Consider the following 21,090-nt stretch of genomic DNA (forward strand, 5'->3'; position numbering starts at 1 on the left):
AGGCTGCAGCGTCTGTTCCTCTACAGATATTCAAAACCCACCTGGACGGTTTCCTGTGTAAGCTTTTCTAGAGAACCTACTTTCGCAGGGGAGTTGGAGTAGACAATCTCTACAGGTCCCTTCCAACCCATTCAATTCTGTGATAACACACAGTAATATAAATATCTTCTTTCTTGACTCTAGGTTAACAGAATTTATTTGTAAAGTATTAACACAATGGTAACAGACTTGAGATATTTTTTACTCCAAATCTACAGTAAAATGGGTCAGGAAATTCATTTTTCAAGCTTTTATTGTTAATTTTCTGAGTATTTCATTATTCTTACACTATTTTCCTAAAAGAGAACTAAACTGAAGTTTAAGATATGAAAGCTGTAACTTTTTGCCGTACCACTGTCTCCTCTATCCACACCAAAAAAGGTATGTTTCTTCCTTAACAGAAAAAATATTGAACCTACATTACATATATTGTATAGAAAGTGATCACACTGATAAACAAAAAGGCAATTTAAAACATTCGTGAACTTTAATACATATTACTAAATTAACATGTAATGACATGAAATATATTAGGAGATATTTTATCTACTAAAATGCGTAAGTACTACACAGTCCCCTGCAAGAGCATCTATTACAGCTGCATACAGAAGTTCAAATTTTAAGTACGTTTTGTGTTTACTTCTCGACTTTCCTGAGACACTAATTCTTCAAGAAATAATTAGTGTTGTGGGGCAAGATCATCTGTTTTTACTACAGCCAACAGTTACTTACAACATATCCAAGGAAACGTGAAATTTCTCAACACCGTAAAATACTTTGATTCATGTATAGAAACATACAGTACTAAATGAATGTGTGAATGAGTTTTATTCTTCTTTATTCACAGTAGTTAGCCTTTTGGGAATAACAAGACATATTTCCAACACCAAGAAGGTAATTTCCCATTTCTGTTGCTAACAGTAAGATGGCAACTTTTATCTTTTTGATGGCTTTTATGCCCAAATAGTATAATATACTATAAGAACAATGACGACTTCCTAGAACCCATTCTAGCATTCTGTTGTAAGCTCTTCTGTTGTGAGCATCCCCTCATCTTAAAGTTCTGTCTAAACCAGAAATTTCAGCTTTACTTTGCCAAAATAGAGGAGTACCTGAGGACTCAAAGACACTGCACATTATGCACACACAAGTGATCTAACTTAGTAGCCTCAAAAGATGTAATACAAATAGGCCTAAAATCTTCAGGAGCACTGTCAGTTTAAAACCACTGATAAGCCTGTTCCTTTCAGTTTAATTCAATTCTACACCCATAGTGTGATAGAAAAGTAAAACAATTATTTTCCAAACTCAAACTATTAAAAAAATACTATCAAACACTCTACTTAAGCCACATTTTTTTTGGGCATGTGTTTATTATTCATGATAGTATTCATACATAAGCAACTTTTTTTTTTTTTGTAAACACCATAGGGAATTAAAAACATCGCTTGCTTAAAAGGTAGCAAAATCTAGCTTATAATTTTAAATCAATGATATAGTACTTAAAAAAATAATTCAGCTATATGCACACATATAGATATATATACGTTTATATAATATATACAAATTGACACACACACGTTTTATATATGCACGTAAGCAAATGCATCTCTGTAGCAGCCAGGGAGGGTATTAGAAGAAACAAATTATTTTATTTATCCATGTTTAATACACAACCAAGATACACTATCCATTCACAACAAAAACATATCTGTACAATGTGAAACTTGTATCAGGCTCTTTTGCACTATTTTTCTAGATTCTCTTAATGAAATTGAGAACTAAAATCACTTCAGAAGCTTACAGAACATTTAATGTAGTGGTCAGAAGTAACAGAAAAAAAATGAAGTATTGACACTAATTTAAGCAAGTAAAAGGATGAAGATCAATACTTATCCCTTAAGACTGGCAGTGAGAATTTCAACTTCTCTTAAAATGGCCATTAGGTTGTGAATAGTTTACTTCCTCTTTAGGATTGGGGTACACTAGATTCAATTGAAAATGAAAAAAGCAACCACAAGAAAAAAAAAATAACACCAATAGCAGCCCCGTCCATGTGCAGAGAGATATATTCTCCTACTATCATCACAGTGCTAAAAACACGAACTCCCGTAAAACACTTTCCAAGAGCTGCATGTGAAATGTTAAATTCAAACTATGTACAGTGTAGATATAAAATTTCATAATAAAAATAAACATCCTTCTGTTTCAAAAACCTGTTAAGAGACAAATCACTGGCAAAAGAAAGGCACTAGGCAAACACGATATACCCTGGAACAGAATCTATATTCACCATAATTTACACCTTGCACTGAAATAGTAACAGCATATGCACACGCTCTTTCCCTTAAATTAAAATTCAGTACTAGTTTATAGATCTGTGCAAGATGTAATGCAAACCCTGCTTTCAGAAGATGTATTGAGCTTCACTTCTCAGCTCAAAGAACTGAAACAATTTACTAGCTCACAGAAAAAAAGAGAAAAAAAAAAGTAGGGGAGCGAGGCTGAAGTGATCTAGATATTCCTTAAATTCCTTTTCAGACCTGAAACTCATTATAGAGTTTTCTCTTCCTCCTAATTTTGACTGGATTTTTTTTTTTTCATTTTTAGTTTCAAAGCTTGGAGCAATTACCTTCTAAATACATTCACCTTTTCCCCTGCCCCTATTAACTGCGCTCTTATAGCAGAGAATCTTACTTCTTTGCATCCATATGAAACTTCTCCCACAGAAATATTTTAGCCATTTTTCCAAAAACTATTATGACTGCAGCAGTAATCCATCAGCATAAGTCTAATTCTTGTTCCAATACTTGCAGTAATTTTTCCCCCAAGCATAGAGAAAATACTGAGTAGGCAGGTGGGTAGTTCTAGTAGCTGCTACTCCATCAGATCTCCTCAAATTAAGTTCTACACTTGGAAATATGTTTTTTCCAGGTGGTGTATTTAGACTTTAAAACACATTAAGCACATAAAAGTACAGTAAGTGCTCAGTGGCGATAAGTTGCTAAGTACTCCTTTATTTTATTTTTTGAGAAATTCTTACATTCTTCTAAAGATCACATTAGACACCTGTGCATCACAGCCCATACCACTTCACAGCAAGAGCTAAATGATATCTTTGCAGCAGCCACAGAAGTTTTTCTAAGGAAGATATATTATGCTGTTACCATAAATTATATTTTTAACAAAGACAGATTATCTCAGTTGTAAAACACCGCACAAAAATTTAAAATGCTTCCATACACAGCAACAAAAGAAGCAACTTCTACTGACAAAAACTGTCACTGGGAAAAAGCGAGAAGCTTGAAGCTGAGTGAACAGTTCTCACAACTAGTAAGCAGTTCAGACAACTACAGTGACAAAAGAATGGATGGCAAAGTTTAAGCAGAGAAAAAGATCTGCCCTTTAAAAAAGATCTGAATTCAGAAAAATTTTTAAATAATATATTCAATATAGATACGCAATGCAGTTAGTCATCCCTTCAAATATACGGACAATTCCTTGGACTGTAAAGCTTAAAGGTACCAAATTAAAAAAAAAAAAAAAAACAAATCAGGTATAGTTACACTACAGAGTTACAGTCAAGATGTATCAACAACTTTCCTTAATAAACAGAGAGCAGTTAACTTGAAAGTGGTAAACTCTTAACAAGTGCTTTAAGTGTCTCAGACACTAATAACAGTGGTCATATCTGTATCTTCTTTAGCTTACCCACCTGAGAGCAACTGAAACAAAATAAACTTTAGCAAACATTTCTGTTAGAAACACTTTCAAGTTTGCAGAGATGCAGCAAGAAAATGCAAAAAAATTATATTAGCAAGAATGCAGTAACTCCAGAAGTTCACTTTAAAGTGTCAGGTTATATACCTGTAACCCAAGTTCCACATTTTCTTGAAAAAAGCTGAACTGAGATGGTTGTGTGATACCTCAGCCTTTTAATACTTGCAGATGAGTGACGAGAATTAATTTGCAAGTAAGTGCAAACACAAACACACGCCTTTTCATACCAGAAGGACTACAGAAAACATCTGTACAAGGGCTGCTCCAAAAGTAATGCTTCCTATTACAGTGGCCCACAAAGTCAGAGGTGGATGTTAATGGTATGACAGTAGAGGCTGAGCCTTCTTGTCAACATTCCATAACATTTTGTTCCCCTGTGACAGATTGCAGCAGAGGGGCAGTCCAACAGAAGGGCATCTGACTCAGAAGTGTGTATGAAGCAAAGGTATGTCACTGAGTTCTTCCATGCAGAAAGATGGCAACCACTGACAAGCATCAGTGCTTGCTGATCATCTACGGAGACCAAACAGTGGATGTGCGCAGAGTGAGGCATTTCAGCAGCGGCAATAACAACAGGGGGCCACCTCCACTGCTGGAGATTTTTATTATGTGGCATGCAGGTTCTTGTTCATCACTGGCCAAAAATGCACAGCTAATGTTGGTGACTACATTGAAAAGTGCTGTTTTTAGCTGAGAATTTACTCTGTCAAATAGCAATACTGTGCTCTTTGTAGCTGTTGTAGTTTCCATCAAAATAAATAGGAGACATTACTTTCAGAACAGCCCATACAGTAGCTTATTTATGTTTATTTGGAATGACACAAGTTTTTGGAAAGAAAAGCATACTGTTCTCTCTTTTGGTTTGTCATTTTATCTTCTTTTTTAACCACAACTCCCCACATCCACCTCACAACCTCATGGACAGAGCACTACAGTTAACCAAGGAAGAAGTGTGAGTAATCACAATGGGTCCTGCTGAAAGGATTCTAGTGGTTACAACAGTTTCAGTATATTAACTACAACACATGATCAGCTTTTTTTTTTTTTAAAAGCCACTTTGTTACAGATTAAACACTTGCTGCAAATAAACATATACTGCAATAATCCCATGCCTACTGTTGTCCTGTAAAGTTGTATGAAAATGTCCGTGTCCCCTTCCCAAAAAAACTCGCCTTCCAAAAATGGATTCTTGAGGGGAGATATCCATGTGATTTGATATTTTCAAGCTTCAGTAAGAAAAACAAATAGTAGTCACTACACTGGAAAGATGAGACACTTATGTCTAAAAAGAACTGATATCCAGGCACACCATATTGTTAAAAGTAGTGCTGATGAGCTTACTCGAACAACTAACAAGACTTTAGTATCTACTGTTCTATTTTCATGTATTTCCAAGATCCAGAAATCTGATTTCAAATAAGAATAATGAGTAGCTGATGTCACTGCTACCAAACTACATTGCCCCAAAAATTATAAATGAAGAAGCATAACTTAAAATGATATTTACTGTATGACTAGCAAAACATGAGCTTTAGAATCTTTGAACATTTTAAAAAACAAAACTAAATCTGTGTCTGTAGTCAACAGACAATATAACTATAGTGTTTTTTTTTCTCCTCTATTTCAGGGTTTTTTTGTTGTTGTTGTTTTGTTCGGTCGTGGGATTTTAGTTTTTTATTAAGATCAGACATAGAAAAACTATGTAATTTGTCAGCATCCAGTAACGTGCAAAAGGATGCAGCATGTACTGAACAGAACAAATACAAGTAAACTAGAAATATTTCAGTAGTTCTCTGGAACTCAATTTTTCAAAAATACTTATTTAAAAATGAAATAAAGGAAAACTCACTAATGTTGCATCAGACATACGAACAGTGTTTTTACCACAAAATAATCATATAATGAAGAATTTCCAAGTGCAAAGCATAAAAACAGTAGCTGTAGATTACTCCACACGCTACAGACATGCATCCTGCAAAAAGCAAGCTACCAAGATTAAATTTAGCTGAAAAGATCAGTTTGATTAGAAACAGAAACACATGAATAAAGTATACAAATATCTGTCAAATTTTTGTACTACTTCAGTCATGTAGTTATCCCATGCAGATGTTCTTGAAGCTCAGCATGCAAATTACTAATTAAAATAAAGCATTCTTGAACTACAGTATCCAATGAGAGAGATGCCAATGTTCTCACACTTTTTTACTCTTCAAAAGTCAGTAGTAGTGCATATACATTAATGTGATATAATGATTTAAACATACCCATAATAAAGGCATTTCATAACGGATTCTTCAGCTCTCAATTTCTTTCTCATTGTATTCAATATGCTAAGAAACAACTGCAGCAGAAATAGCTCACATAAGCCACTGTTCTTTTTCTTTTCTGTACTTCTCAGACCACTTCTGAGTGAGCTCTAGGTAAACATTTGGTTTATGGGGCTTATAATCAAGGTAAACTATTTGTCCAGTCTTTTTGGGGACAGCTTTTTCAATCTGAGTACCCTCATGCCATTCATTAAAAGATGTAATGGAAATAATTTCTGGTCGCACCAAAAGGGCTGCATTAAAGGCAGTCTCATAATATTTTCCATTGACGCGATTACGGGTGTTGTGGTTGTTCCACGGTCGGATACTGGTGTCGATATATCCAGGTCCCACACTCGGAATAAACATTAAGTTGTTGCTATCACAAAAGGCTTTTAAACTTGCCCAATTATGATGAGATGAGCCGTAAGAGAACCCATTTGTGGCAAAGTACGTGTACATTCCATCAAAGCCACTTCTTTGAATATCATGCTTATGTCTTTCTTCTACAAGAAGAGCAATGAATAATGCATCATATGGAGTATTTCGGATAGTCTGGGATCCAGATACAGTTAACAGATTTGCCCATATTTCAGGAATTGTTACGTAAGAATCATAAACATAAAACATGGGAAGAGATCTGCCTGTGCTGGTCTTATGCCTGTAAAAGGCTGGATGGGCTCCATATCTACAAAGCAAACAAGTATCATTAAAACAAAATTTGCCATTTGGAAAACATCGTCTTACAAACTGAATCAAAGATCTCTTTTTCTAAAAAAAAAAAAAAAGAAATAATAATAATAATTTTAAAAGAGTGCACGTGCTTCAGAACACAGAAATGCATATCCATTTTCAATCCAGTATCTGTTGAAGGATTGAACAATGAATCTTCAAAGACCACTATTTCTACTAATCAGTATGTGTTAAACGGCACTATAGATATTAGTTTCCTCTGAAAAGCAATTCTCTAAACAAGACTGTAAGTAGCACTGATGAACAAAACAATTAGTAGCTGTACAAAATTTGTCAAGCTGAATTAAAATCATTAGAGGTCAACATATTATGGCTTGCTGCTTATCTGTCACTATAAGAATGTATGTCTAATTCATATAGTTGTGTACTTAATACTTCAACTGCTTTCATCTGAAGCATCATGTCTCATTATACTAATGAATATTGAAAGCAACATACATTTGAATGCCTACACACAGTTCATGCTTCAATATTTAAAAGACAGACTTTTCAGTTTCAGTACCACTGAACCATGTTTCTTAAAGTTCTCTTCAGTCTCAGTACACATTTTGAATATATTCTTCCAGGCTCTGGAGAATATACAGAAATTCTGTGAACAAATATTAAGAATACACAAAAGAAACATTTTGAAAGCACTCACTTGTCAATGATGTATTTCACATTGTGGTACATACTGCGATCATCTCTATCTTTGTAGGGCTCAATATGAAAAGTGACCTGAAAAATGAAAACATAGTAAAGCAGCACAAACATAATATTTTACTGAATATTTGGGCACTGTATATTAAATGAAGCAAGTTCTGGTCACATTAAAAATAGTTGCTCTGTAAAGAGGAATTAACATTTTTGGTTAATCCTAATGTAAATCAATCTTAAGATTAGTAGCCTCAGATCCAGGAAAGTCTAGTAATAAGAGTAAATATTTTTTTTCATTAATGCTAAACACAGTTTTTGTTTTCCCTCAGCAACAGGGAGTACTAAGCATGCTTCACAGAACTTAACAACTACAGCAGAAAGTAACAATTGAAATAAAAGATCACCTACTTGAATGTCAAATAACCAATAAAGCTGTGAATTTCCACATAACACGTTAAAGTTGCTATTGATAATACATCTCTGAGAAGAGTTTCCACTGTCAAACTAGATTTTAAAATAGAGTACATGAAAATTTTAATTTAAAATTTTATGGAGTTATCAACTCCGAAACTGTTGATATGCTGCTATCCTTGCAACTAAATCTAATATGCTGAATCCCTACTGCTCTAAATTCAAGCTTGAGGCTTACGGAATTATTTATCCTACGTTTCTGAAGATCTATCAATGTAAAAATCTTGTTGTTTTCAATTATACAATTCAAGGGAGGAGTACATTAGATTAATTAAAGCAATTAGCTTTTCAGAAGCAACTTTAGAGTACAATGCATTTAATGAAGCATTCAACTACTTTGCAACAGTAGCAAATTTAATTATAGGGCCAAACTATATACAAAATACACTATTACACTAAACTACTAGAAGTAACAAGACAGGTTGCAAAGTGCTTTAATATCATATTTTATTTCTATCACAAATAAGTAAATCAAAAGTACACATTTTAGCAGTTTTATTTTTTAGTAGATATGTACTTTTAATTTTGATAACATAGCAATTTTTTTTCTCTGCTGTTTTTGGTCTACTGATGTTACTTAACTATAATCATTTACTTGTGCAAGAATATCTTAAAAAAAACATTACAGTGAAGGTAGAATTCTGTGACAGTATATTTACTTAATATCTATATTCCAGTAATTATTCCAAACAGTGACAGCAGCTCCATCCACGATGCAATTACCACCATAATATTATAAACATTTTCCTTAATAGCTTATTTGTTTTTTGCCTTGGCTCTTTTGACTTGAGTGTTAACAAGTTCTCTTAGGTCAAGCTCCATAGAATGACCTGAAAATTTATAGGGAAATATATATATAAATATATATACATATTTTAATTGTAAATTATAAAAAAGGAAAAAAAAGAAAAAGACTGCAATGCGTCACAGTGCAATTCTCATTGTAAGTCTGAAAATTACTTATGTATCTCAATCTTCCTACTTCCTTCTTGTCTGATGAAGAATCTAAAGTTGCTTCTAATGACAGGAAATCTCTCTGTACATCTGACAACTAAAGCAAGAGCAGATGAATAGGACATTGTACTCCCCAATACAGACAGAACCCTCCAGAGATGAAATGCATACAGATGCTTAGAACATTCAAAAAAGCAAACCTTATTATCTGGAAAGAATAAAAGGCAGTACATGTTCTCTTTATTCCCCCCAAACCTTTCCCCTCTCTGATTGCCCAAGGTAAAATACAAGTTTTACTCTAAATATAAACAAAATAAAAAACAATTTCAGACTAGATGACATCCTTAATTGATTTGGCATTTCAGCTTTTTCAGGAAGCAAGTAATGGTAATGTATCCTTTCTATTCTGTTCATGCCCTAGAGTAACTCAACCTGAAGTCAGAGCAGCATCTCTCTGATCTTACTGTCTAAGGCAAGTTTTCCTGATACCTTCTGGAATAAAGACATACAGACCAGAAATTCTAGGTACCTCTTTATACTGATAGATGTTTGCTCTTGATCTCTAAGATGAAGTACCAAAAAGTTATGTGGTAAAGAAAAATGAAATAACCTAACTTTTAACTTTCTCAAAGTCACTTAGCTTATAGATCCACTATATTTTGAAAAACATAATACTTCCCTCAACTCCCAACACTCATTAAAAAACAAATATTGTATGATTTTAAAAACCATTTCCTAAAAAGAAGATAAAAATAAATCTTAGATTCTGTAAGCTCCACATCAAAACAGGAAAAAAAGAAAAAGCAGAAGCAGATTATTATATTTATTCTAGTTATAAGGTAATATTGCTTAGGTCTTAGCAAAATTTAATATAGTGCAAGATCACATATACCTACTTGTGGAACCCCCCAAAATCACAGCATAATAGCAAACAGACAGAAGCCACAATTGCCTCACAAACCTTCCTTGCTCTGCATCACACATCAAATATAAAAAACTTGTACCATGGTTTACTTTCCAATGTAGTCCTATTTTATCAATCTTCAAAATACTTTACCTTTAGATTGTATTTGCTTGCATAATCCAAAATAATAGGCACCAAATCATCGGTTGGTTCCCCATTTTCATCAGCCATACCTGGCGGGTACCATGAAAGTGCTATTACACCTGAAAATACAAAGAATAGTTTTCAAATTACATGTATTTAAAGTGTAACATGCAGCTAGTCTGTCATGAGTTGTAATTATTATTTGACGTAAAATCTACATAATGTAAATGAGAATTTCAAATTACTTTTTAATCAATTGTGAAATCTTAGCATTCTCTAAGAAACCAGCAGTAAAACCATCTGTCAGGAGAACAGGAGAACACATTTGTACCCAATGCCCCAAGTGTAATGTTTACAGACACTGCCTTTCACTTTCCAGCACAGCATCATAATATCTAGGTTTTATTGAGGGGTGTTGGAGAAGGCTCCTGTAGTGTTATAGTATAGTATACTAGAGAACACCAAGATACATAGTGCTAGAGAACACTGCAGAGATGAGGGCTATGCAACGTGATCAAAGAGATTCTTATGAAGATTTATTTCCCACAACACTTCTGTATTATACCTCAGGTTCTATTACAAAACAATCATTTCATACTGGAAGCAGCGACCATAATCCTGCACTCCTCCTTCTAGCCACAAGCAGTCCCTATGCAGTAATTCACCCTTCCAACTAGGTGAAATTAGTTTTTAAATTTATTACCTAAAACGTTTGAGTAACTCTCAAAACTTTAAGTTACAATGTCTGTCAAAAGAGACAACAAAAATACAATTCCCCTACATAGTAAGTTTCCTTAATGCTTTCCTTAAAAGCAAAACACAACATACCTCATCAGAAAGGCTAAAATCTTTCCATCTAAAATGAAATGTTGTCAGAAAAAAGTGAGACTGCTTCGGTGTACAGCTGCAAATAATATGTCAGTAAGACAGTAAGACAAAAAATATGTCAGTAAGACAGACAAATATATATGTTATATATATATCTCATACATATATGTAGATATGAAATACCGATTTAAGAATATTTTCCTAACAATACTATTTTAATCATGTGGAACAGTAGGCCAGTGTGGTTCTTTTTAACTATGTAGATCTTGAAGTATTATGAAGACATGAAAATGTAGAGCATATACTTCCCTTTGACTTTACTAAAACTTTCCTGACAAACAACTTCAAAATAAAGTCCAAAATTATTCAAAAGAAAACAAGAATTAGAAGGAATATGCAACCACCTTCTAGTGTCAAGAACAGAAATTTCATCTCAGTATACAAAGGAGAGCTTAATCCAACTACTCACAGCATATTCTCTCAAAATTTTATCAAAAAAGCAGTCATAAACCATGGACTATCACAAGAGACAGTCAGTTCAAGGGTAAGAAAAATGCAATAGCTTACTGCATTTTATCACCCTATCTTTTATTTAACACAAGAGGAAAGGACAAAATTCAAAAGACATTAAGAACAAAAAGCACAACAGTAATGCAATCATGGTACATTTTTCAAGGTATCTTGCATACAACATCTGCCAAGAGCCTCTTCTAAAATGTTAAGAAACAAGGAGAAGTTCAGGAGACAAGATTTTTCAAGGAACCTAACTCACATTTTCATCTGTCTGTCTTTGAAACGTTTTTTTAAAAATAAATAAATGTAGGTCACTCTGCAAGTAATGCCTCCTATTTATTTTCATGGAAACTAAAACAAATACAAAGAGCAAAATGAGTGTATTTGATAGAACAAATTCTCAGCTACAAAACACTCTTTTTCAACACAATCACCATGATTAGGAATGTATTTATGCCAGCAGTGAACAAGAGCCTGCATGTAGCGCTTGTAAACATCTGCACCAGAGGAGATGACCTATCGTTGCTATCACCACTGCTGAAATGCACCACCCCACTGTGCTCACATCCACTGTTTGGTCGCCATAACTGCTCAGCAAACATCAGTGAATGTCAATGGCTGCTATGTTTTCTGCAGGGAAGAAGTCAGTGACACACCTTCAAACAGCACGTGGAACCAAGCGCTTCTTCAAAAATAGTAACAGTGTAGAAGGCCCATAAACTTTTCTCAGTGTGCTGAGAGCATCAGGAAAGTCACAGAAACTAAAAGCATTTTTTTTTCTTCTTACTGATCAAATCATCACTTGCGTGAAGACAAAAAATGGAACTGCATGCTACTTTGGCCATCAACAAATGTAGGTTAGATCCCTGTGTTTTTATTCTAGGCCTTTCCAATGCAATGAAGGCCTCCATTAATGGGGGAATAAAAGAAAGCAAAATCCTTTTTTCCAAGTACAGTTCGACCTAGTTTTAAATACACAGCATGAACTTGTCTTTCAGACTCTCTTTGTCTATTTGACTATTCAAGAATCCTAGACATGAGATCCTAGATGAGGAACATAAGTCAAAATGAATGTCACCATAGCATACTAAATCTGAGGCCAGTTTACAAGAAAAAAATAGTAATTACTTCATAATATAAATTGCATCCATAACTACTAACACTTTACATTATTTATATATTAACACATATACCAGAATGAGCTTTTCATCATGAAAAACCTGAGTATTAATACTATCTAATTTAAGACATTTTTTCCCCCAAACACTTCCATGGGAGAATTCAAAGGAGAAACGACATTTCAAGTCTATGAATTACTGAAGTCTGCTATTAGACTCATCTGCCTCTGAGGTCGCAGGCCAGTGGAATAAAATAGGAGGCATTACTTTCAGAGCAGCCCTGACATATATATGTAACAGAAAACATAAGAGTAAAGGACCACTTCAGGGTATTATGAAGGGATTGATTTGACCAAACAAACATCAGTGTAACATTGTAAAACCAGAGCACAGTCATTCAAGACAAATGCAGGACTTCAAACTGTACTGCAATAAAAACAGGGTGGTGCAAAATAAGAAGTTTCACCAAGCAATCTAAAGAATAACAGATGAATACAACAGATTTTGAAGCTAAGAATAACACACGAAAGCAATGAATGAGACTCCTTCCATTTCAGTCTCTTACATGTCTTTGATCATCACACAATATTGGCTGAAAGAATAATTATTTTTTCCCCTTTTGGGAGATTCTTGACAAAGACTCTCAAAAAAGTCAAGAAAAAAATTATTATTTGATAAATGTAAAACAAAGTAGGCTAGGATTAGAAATTGGCTAAAATTCCAAAAGAAGAAACTGTAAACAGTAACTTCCGAGTACACAAAAAAATGAATACAGTATTAATCTTAAAAAAAAAAAGATGCAATATTAAAGAAATAACTTGAGAGAAAAAGTAAATTATGGTGATCGAATCTAGATTGAAAAAAACCAATTTCAAATGTAATTGAATCCAAAAGTCAGAATGGCAACCAAAAAAAAAAAACTTTTGATAAATACCAGTTAAAAAAAAAACAAAACAACACAAACAGCACATTACTAGAAGCATGTATTACTTGTTAATATTGTTGAAGTTAAACTGAAAAGTAACTTAAAGCTATTAAAAAAACCATTTTCTTTGCAAAGCATTTTTCTTACTATTTTGCATCTTTTCTGCTACCAGTTCAGCTTTAGCAGCATTTTTATAAAGAAGATGAGAAACGTCACTTTATTCTAAAGCTACACACCTTCTCTCTGCTTTCATCACACTATCATGCATTATTGTCTGATTTAGATAAGACTAAAAAAGTGCTTCCTGCCAACTAATATCAGATTTCTCTGCATCTGTCTTCCCACTGTTGCTGCTGTTCCTGTTGTCCAGTTATCCTATTACTGAAAATAGTAAGAGAACTCCTACTTTTGAACCATAGTTCAAAATACAGATTAGGATAAAAAATAAAAAACAAAAAACAAGAATTAAGTATTACAGACACAAACACTACTAACTGGAATATAACAATTATACCAGTCCTTATTGTCTAGGTTAATGAAAGCAATTAAATTTAAAGTGACTTAGCACCGTGAATAATTCTATAAGCTTTGGTCATGTTGCTTCAATACATTTATAGAAGCTGTTCAGAGCTTAGGATTAGACTGTAACTCCTTATTTTAAAGATGACAAACATAATATAGGCATAAAACAAAGAATGAGAGCAAAAATGCAATAAGTATTCTTGTTTATATATCCCTTTAAGAGAGGGATCATCAACTTATCTTCAGGGGAAAAAAAGGTATTTTTGGACAAGAAAATAAACAGTTATTAGCTACACTGAAACTATCCTATCTGAAAGTAAAAAGTCCAAGATTAGACACTTCTGTAGCTAATGAGAACATCTGACTATATTGCATAAAATGAAGATTAGATAAAAGCCATAATCCTACATGTCTTTTCAACATAATTAATATATAATTGTTGCTACACAAGTATTTGGAAACAATGCTCCTATCTGAACAGACTGCTCTATTACCTTGTCAGGTTGACTTACTGAAATGTTATTAAAACCTAAGTATTCACCTCCAAAAATAAAATATGCAGACAGACAACATATTCTAACAGTTTCTGTATTGTCTACATGTGTTCACAGTGGTTAACGGTTTAAGTCATGAAACATATGGACCTAAAGAGTGACAAATACAGTTCTTAGTTTCCGTGCTCATCAGAAGCGGCTCGGAAGATCAAGGCTTTGCGTTAGGTATTAAAACTTAGAAATAAAGACATTTAGCAACTTCACCCATTTCCAAAATTACACAGAAAAACTGGGTCAGCTGTGTTCATTCAAATATTTAAGACTGGATAAATGAAAAACATGCTAAAACATTAACATTCATTACCAATTGAAGCTGAAAGCATTTGTTTCATGTGAGCTTCTATGACAGAAGTATCTTTGGAACTGTAAGATCCAAGTTCAGGATAAAAATTGGCCGCAATGTCCTCAGGAGGATTATGCCTTCCCTTTGGATAATTGTTTGCAATTTTGGGATCCCAATGCGGCAACAACGGATGGTTCCAGTGAATATATTTACCATCAAACTGTGGATTCCCAAACCAACTGTAATAGAATACATGAAAGTTATAATTTGGAGAAGACAGCTCTCCTTCCAACTTGTTCACAGGAGGCACGGATGCTTTCAAAGTATTGACCGCAGCAGCATGCATATTACCAATCTGTGTTACAGTATCTCCTTGAACCCTATTCAGTGAACTCCGTTTACTGTCTAAGAGCTCTGTCCGTTGTTGAAGCTCGGGCAATAAACCAAGTCCAAATGGATCCCCAAAGCCAGCTCTGTCAGGTCTCAGAGTCTTCAAAGCCATCATTATTGAGCAAACAAACAAAATAAAAAGCAACAAAATGATGCATGTTCTTCTGCGAAATCTTGCCATGATGTCATACTTCAGAATCCACTAAAATCCATCCAATTTTGGCCGCAACTGATCAAAAGACAAATATTTTAAAGTCAGATTTCTTATTGTCTAGTAATATAGCTTTTTCATAAAGTTTCTACATAATAGAAATACTAGAAGATAATTGTATGACACTTATATACTGCATTCATGACAACTCTTCTGAAAAAATAAAAGTGAGGGAGAAGGAACAAAAACACTTCTGTACTTGAGAATGTGTATCAAAGATTAAAGTTTACCACTGAAGAATCCCAGATTTTATTAAACATCTTACTTTTGAACTTTGTTCTTTTCCTAACTCATTTAAATCCCATGAAATCCTGGTTATATTATTTCAGAAGTATTCTAATTTGCTAAGTCTGACCGAAATAGCAAAGAAAATAATAAGGAAAAAGCAGACGCCATGACAAGAGAGTAATGTAAAAGAGTGAAAACCAAACTGAGATGTATGAAATACAGTTTATGTTCAGAATCCAGGTTTATTATTACTAACTACTTAATGGACCAACCACCCCTTGTTAAATTAAGCAATTCATTGACTAAATATTTTTGGCCAACTAAACTTCATATTATAATGCTTTCCAATTTTTCATACCTAAAATTCAAATCTGTTGGATTACAAAAACAAAAATCAGCATAGTGTTAAAGATGTACTTGAGGCAGAAAGCCTGTAAGTTGGCTGCTGGTAACCTGTTACTACAGTATCACAGCTGCATGGCACATCATGCACAATTCCCAGATTAAGCTCAAAGTAAGACCAATAGAGCACAGCAACATTTCAGCACTAGAAGGAAGGGAAAGAAAAGCAGTATAATAAAATTCCTGACTACTTTATAACTAATTCCCGTTCAACATTAAAGAGAAGAGAGTCAGAGAAAACAATGAAAAACAAAAAAAAAATTCAGGTGACCACATAATGGTGTGGAATATGATTAAGCATAAAACTGGAAGATCTTAGAAAAAGTTCGGATTCAACTGTCATAAGACATAGCACAGAAGTGATTTTGTATTTCTGTAACTGACATCCAAACGGTAGAATCTGACTTTAAAGTACCAAGGTAAACACAGGTCATTTTTACATACTTACAAAGTATCTCACCTTATTTTGCTACCATTATTTAATATTGTTAAAATATGTTAACATGTAGCTTCAATTGTAACCATGCTTGTCATCACTTCTAGAGTGGTAAATTTAGACACAGAATTTTAGAATACATTTTTTTTTAACAACATAGTTTAAATTGGATTAGCACTATGACACTGCCAAAAAGTCTTGCTTTTGCTTCTAACCTTATTCCTCTGATCTTCCTCTCCACGTCTTGTTATCTCCGGTACTCTGCTTTTCAAAGTATGGTCACTCATATGCTCAAAGAGCAAAATCATGTTAACATCTCAGAAACAGACAACAAAAGAGATGCCCTTTTATTTTGTTAGAGATTTGACTCAGCTGAGCAAGTATAACAGCACTAATGCCAACAAATGAGTTAACAGCACAGACAGAAGTAGGAGAAAAAGAAAATGAAGCAGCAAATCTTGAACAACTGTGCTGTGAAAACATACCCTTCGTTACCATTAGGGAAAATGACTTCACAGCATATATGCTTATAGTACTTCACTTTACATGAGATTTTTCATTTAACGGATTTCACATCACTTTACATCAAATTAGAGACTTCTTCTTTATACAGCACACAATCCATCCTTGGGTCTTATAATCTGAGCACAGATTATTTGGAATTTTCTCCTACTAATAAATTAACTTTAGGAAGACTTGCACACTACTCCTACACTACTGTTGTGAGATTTTCAATCTGTCTTCTAACCTGTCGTGCCCATCCCTCAGAAATTAAACAAAGTTTTCTAAAGGATCAGGTTTTTTTAATTATTTTTTCCCCAGCAGAAACGATGTCATTTAACTACTTAAATGAATTAATGCATTTCAGTAGCATCTGGGTTAAAAAACCTGACACAAAACACATTTACTGAAGAAACAAGTCTTTTTTTTTTTTTTTTTTCCTTTGCTTGGCACAGCAGCTAAGAAACTCCTGCCCCATGGTACCAAGATTTCACTATCATGAAGTGTTACTTTCTGAAGCGTCAGGAATTGATGTTAGTGCTCCACATTGTTATTTCAACAAATATTTTTCAACTTTATGCAGGTTAAGACCTCATACGCAGTTACTCTGATTTGTATGATGACTTGCTAACTACTGGTCACTTTTGGATTCCAGTCCAAGGTTTTTTTAGTTATTCATTCAACAACATATGAAAGCAGTTCAAGGTCCTTCTGTTGGCTAGGGAATTCATTTTAAAAGAACAACAACAACAAAAAAAAATCTGTCTGTAACGGATCAGAAGAAAGGGTGAATTAGCTTAGAGCACCAGTGTCTGCGTGCAAACACAGAGAAGATCCAAAACACAGCAATGCTTTTTCAAAATATTTAGGCATCTTCAGCTATTTGTGGATCACATGCTTCTTTACAGCAGAGGTCATTTCTTTGCCCAGTATGAAAAAGTGCCTGCGGTTTAGAAACGTACACACAAGTTTAATTTGAGGTCCCTAATTTTCAAACTAGTAAGCAAGCATTCAGTTACATTCATTTTTTACATGACCAATGACTTAACTGCACCTATAAAGTTCTCTGTTTTCCTTTAGAGAAACTTATAGCCTTTATTTTCTATCACTGAAACGATACACTTAAACATTACATCCTTCCTTTCTGAAATTAAGGGAACCTACTTGAATATGGTTTGGCATTCAACATGCGCCCTGTACAAAACATTGTTTTTTATTTTGATCTCTACATTTTTCCAAACACTTCTGCATTCTATCAAATGAAATGACAGCTAACAAATGCTATCTTACTACAATAATTACTATAGCTCATAAATACAGTCTCTGAATTTTGTGTATGTATACGCACACATATATATATTGTACATATATGTAATATTTTATATAAAATCATTCATTCACTCTATACTTCAAAAAGTACAGAATGAATTCCCTTAGCAAATCTTCCACTAAAATGTCTCTTCCACTGTAAACGTCAGATCTTCAGGAAACATGGCCAATGTACTCTTCACAGCCCCGTACGCTTCTTCACATCATGACCTTCTGATCCAAACTGAAATCACCTAAGTCCACCGACGCCCTTTGGATTCTCCTTTTAATTACAGATACCACAGTTTCCTTTATTACATGTCAGAAAAAAACATGAAATTTTAACACAAAACGTAAGAACTTATATTTCCATAGCATTCACTCACTTTCAGTTACTTACTTTTAGTTAAGCTGCTATATAGACTTAAAAACAAAAAGTTTTTTGTTGTCTGTGACAATCTCAGACAACCTCAGCCTCATCTCACTCATTTCTCACATGGCAATGAACAGTCTGAAACTTACCACAGTAGTACAAAACCTCCAGTTGTTCTTCCTAAACAAATAATACCTCCATGAAAAAGGTTGGAGCATTCTGTAAACTAATCTGTTCCTAATCTTAATAGTGAGCCTGTCTCAAAGATAACGTCTTCCTTTCAAGCTCACTTTTGACAGTGATGCATTTTTTTCTTCCTCACTACAATGTTTTAAACCTTTAAGCTATCCTGCAGAATAGCTTTAACTTATACTACTAGTCCTTCCCTTAAATGGGGAAAAAGCGTACAGCTTGACAGATGACAACCTAGCTTTCTCCCCCACCCCCTATCATTTTTCCCAAAATAAAGATGCTTCTTCACCTATACAAAATATGGGGTTTAATTACCATAGATCGTATTGGTCCTACAGTAACTGAAGTTTCTATAACCATTCCTATGTTTGTTTGCCTTCCATTCCAGTTTTACTGAACCCAAAAGAGAAAGAAGCAACACAAAGAAAATATTTTCAGATAAAACATACAGCTATTGTGGCAAGAGCTTGCAAATACTATGGACTTCTTTGTTCATATGCTCCTTGAATGTAACAAATAAACGCACAACACAGAAGACAGCTTGGAAAAACATTTTTTTCTTTATGCAATGTGGGGATATGTAAGGTCATCCAAAAGACTCTGAAGTTGACAGCCCACAGCGGGTATCAAAGCTTCTTAGCTAAGTTCTCTACGCTTTGCTTCTGCTACAACTTCCCAGCTGGAAGAACCTGAAAACTCTGAAAGGATGGATCAGATCCAGGCAAAGCCGAAGTCTGTAGGCCTTCAAAGACATGTCTTGCAAACAGGCTATCCTTAATCTTGTGCTGCATTCTGGGACTACCATGCAAACAAGCACCTGGAAACACCACTTCAGGTGCCAAGTGATTGACCAGGTAAGGTGCAGTAAGCTTCCCTTGGGGTTGCTAAGGCCTGCACAACTCATATTTATGTCACACGTTCCAGTCTGGAGAACACAAGTAACAGAGAAAAAGCAGCAGAGGCTGACTTGTGAGGCCTTCTTTGTAACAGCCCTAGCACTGGTTCCAGTATTATAGAAACAGGGATATTTCTCCAAAAAGTGTCACCACAGTCTTTAGAAAAGGTTTCCTCGGGAAAAAAAAAACAAAAAAAAAAACAAAAAAAAAAAAACAGAAAAAACCCAACCAAACAAAAAAACACAAGCTCTGGAAAATCACCGAAGATAAGAGACGACAGTAAGCACAGCAATCATTCCAAAACTGCGCTTACAGCCTACGGATACACCGTGCGGGCGGCGCCCCAGCCCCCAGCACGGCCAGGCCGCCCACCAGCGGCTGCAGAGAGAGGACGGCCTCTCGGCTCTCAACGTCCCCTCCAGCCTCGGGGAGCGCCCCGCCCCGCGAGCTGGCAGCGCCCGCGCCGCTCTGCTCCCCGCCCAGCCCAGCCCAGCCCAGCCCAGGTGCCGCGGGCCGGCGACCGCTACTCACCGTCCCGACGCAGGACGACGGGCCGCAGAGGGCGGGCTCACACCACCGGCAGCCAGCCTCGCGCCGTTCCGCCGCGATACGCATGCGCGAGCGGGCGCGCATGCGCGGCGACAGGCGGGGGGCGGGATGGAGGGGTGGGGCTGTGGTCCGTGGGCTGTGCCCGATGTCAGCGGGTGTCGTGTGGGGAGGCGGGGGAGCCTTAACGATCATTTAGTTCAAAGCCCGTGCTGTAGGCCGCGCTGTCAACCACTAACTAGGTCTGGCTTGTTCCCATACACAGCTCTTTCGTGTTTGCATGCAATTGTAATGTAAAATTGTTTTCACGCACGAACATTTAAGGTGCGCTGTACTTGTGGTATTTGTTTGTTTGTTTGTGTGTTTGTTTTTCCAGAACTGTGAAAATAAGCTGTGAAAGCTCTCATAATGAGATTAGCAAACAAATCAATGAAAAAACATGCTCGTTTTCCCCCGTAGCATTAGAGGCCTGTCAAGCAGTGCAGTTGCAGATAGTACTCAGATTGACTCAACACAAATTTTCCCTTCAATGAAGGGCTCAGTTTCCCCAGAGAATAAAAGTGTTTCTTCTCTTTCCACCTGAAAAGTGACTGTAACGAGTTTGATCCCCATGGTGCAGTTTGATTTTTTTTTTAATAACCTCTCTAGGCCCTTTGAGAAATGGAGCAGAAGCGACCAGGATTGTGGCTGCACTGGAATCAATAGCAAAATCCTCATTGATTTCACCTTGCATGGGGTTGGAAAGAGTTGGATTGAGCGTCTCACTGTGCCGATAGACACAAGATGAACAAATTCAAGTGCTCTTGCAGTACTCCTTGAAGTCTGAGAAAATGGGCAGGCAGAATTGTTGCATAAGGTTTTCTCTATGCTGAGTGGT

The 21,090-nt window shown here is 35.3% G+C and overlaps 1 protein-coding gene across 2 annotated transcripts; it reads right to left on the reverse strand.

The window, feature by feature from the left end:
- On the reverse strand, nucleotides 505-20,337 carry MANEA (mannosidase endo-alpha). Of its 2 annotated transcripts, XM_021390660.1 has the most exons (6): nucleotides 20,199-20,325; nucleotides 16,613-18,489; nucleotides 14,752-15,349; nucleotides 9,997-10,106; nucleotides 7,519-7,595; nucleotides 505-6,813 (listed from the first exon to the last, which is right to left on the reverse strand). In XM_021390660.1, the coding sequence occupies exons 3-6, from the start codon at nucleotides 15,299-15,301 to the stop codon at nucleotides 6,177-6,179; spliced, it is 1,374 nt and encodes a 457-aa protein (XP_021246335.1). In that variant the 5' UTR covers nucleotides 15,302-15,349; nucleotides 16,613-18,489; nucleotides 20,199-20,325; the 3' UTR covers nucleotides 505-6,176. The 2 variants fall into 2 exon arrangements, with proteins under 2 accessions (XP_021246335.1, XP_021246334.1); XM_021390659.1 differs by lacking the exon at nucleotides 16,613-18,489 and having other exon boundaries at nucleotides 20,199-20,337.

This window comes from Numida meleagris, chromosome 3, assembly GCF_002078875.1.
Source record: "Numida meleagris isolate 19003 breed g44 Domestic line chromosome 3, NumMel1.0, whole genome shotgun sequence".
In the NCBI taxonomy this organism is placed as follows: Eukaryota; Metazoa; Chordata; class Aves; order Galliformes; family Numididae; genus Numida; species Numida meleagris.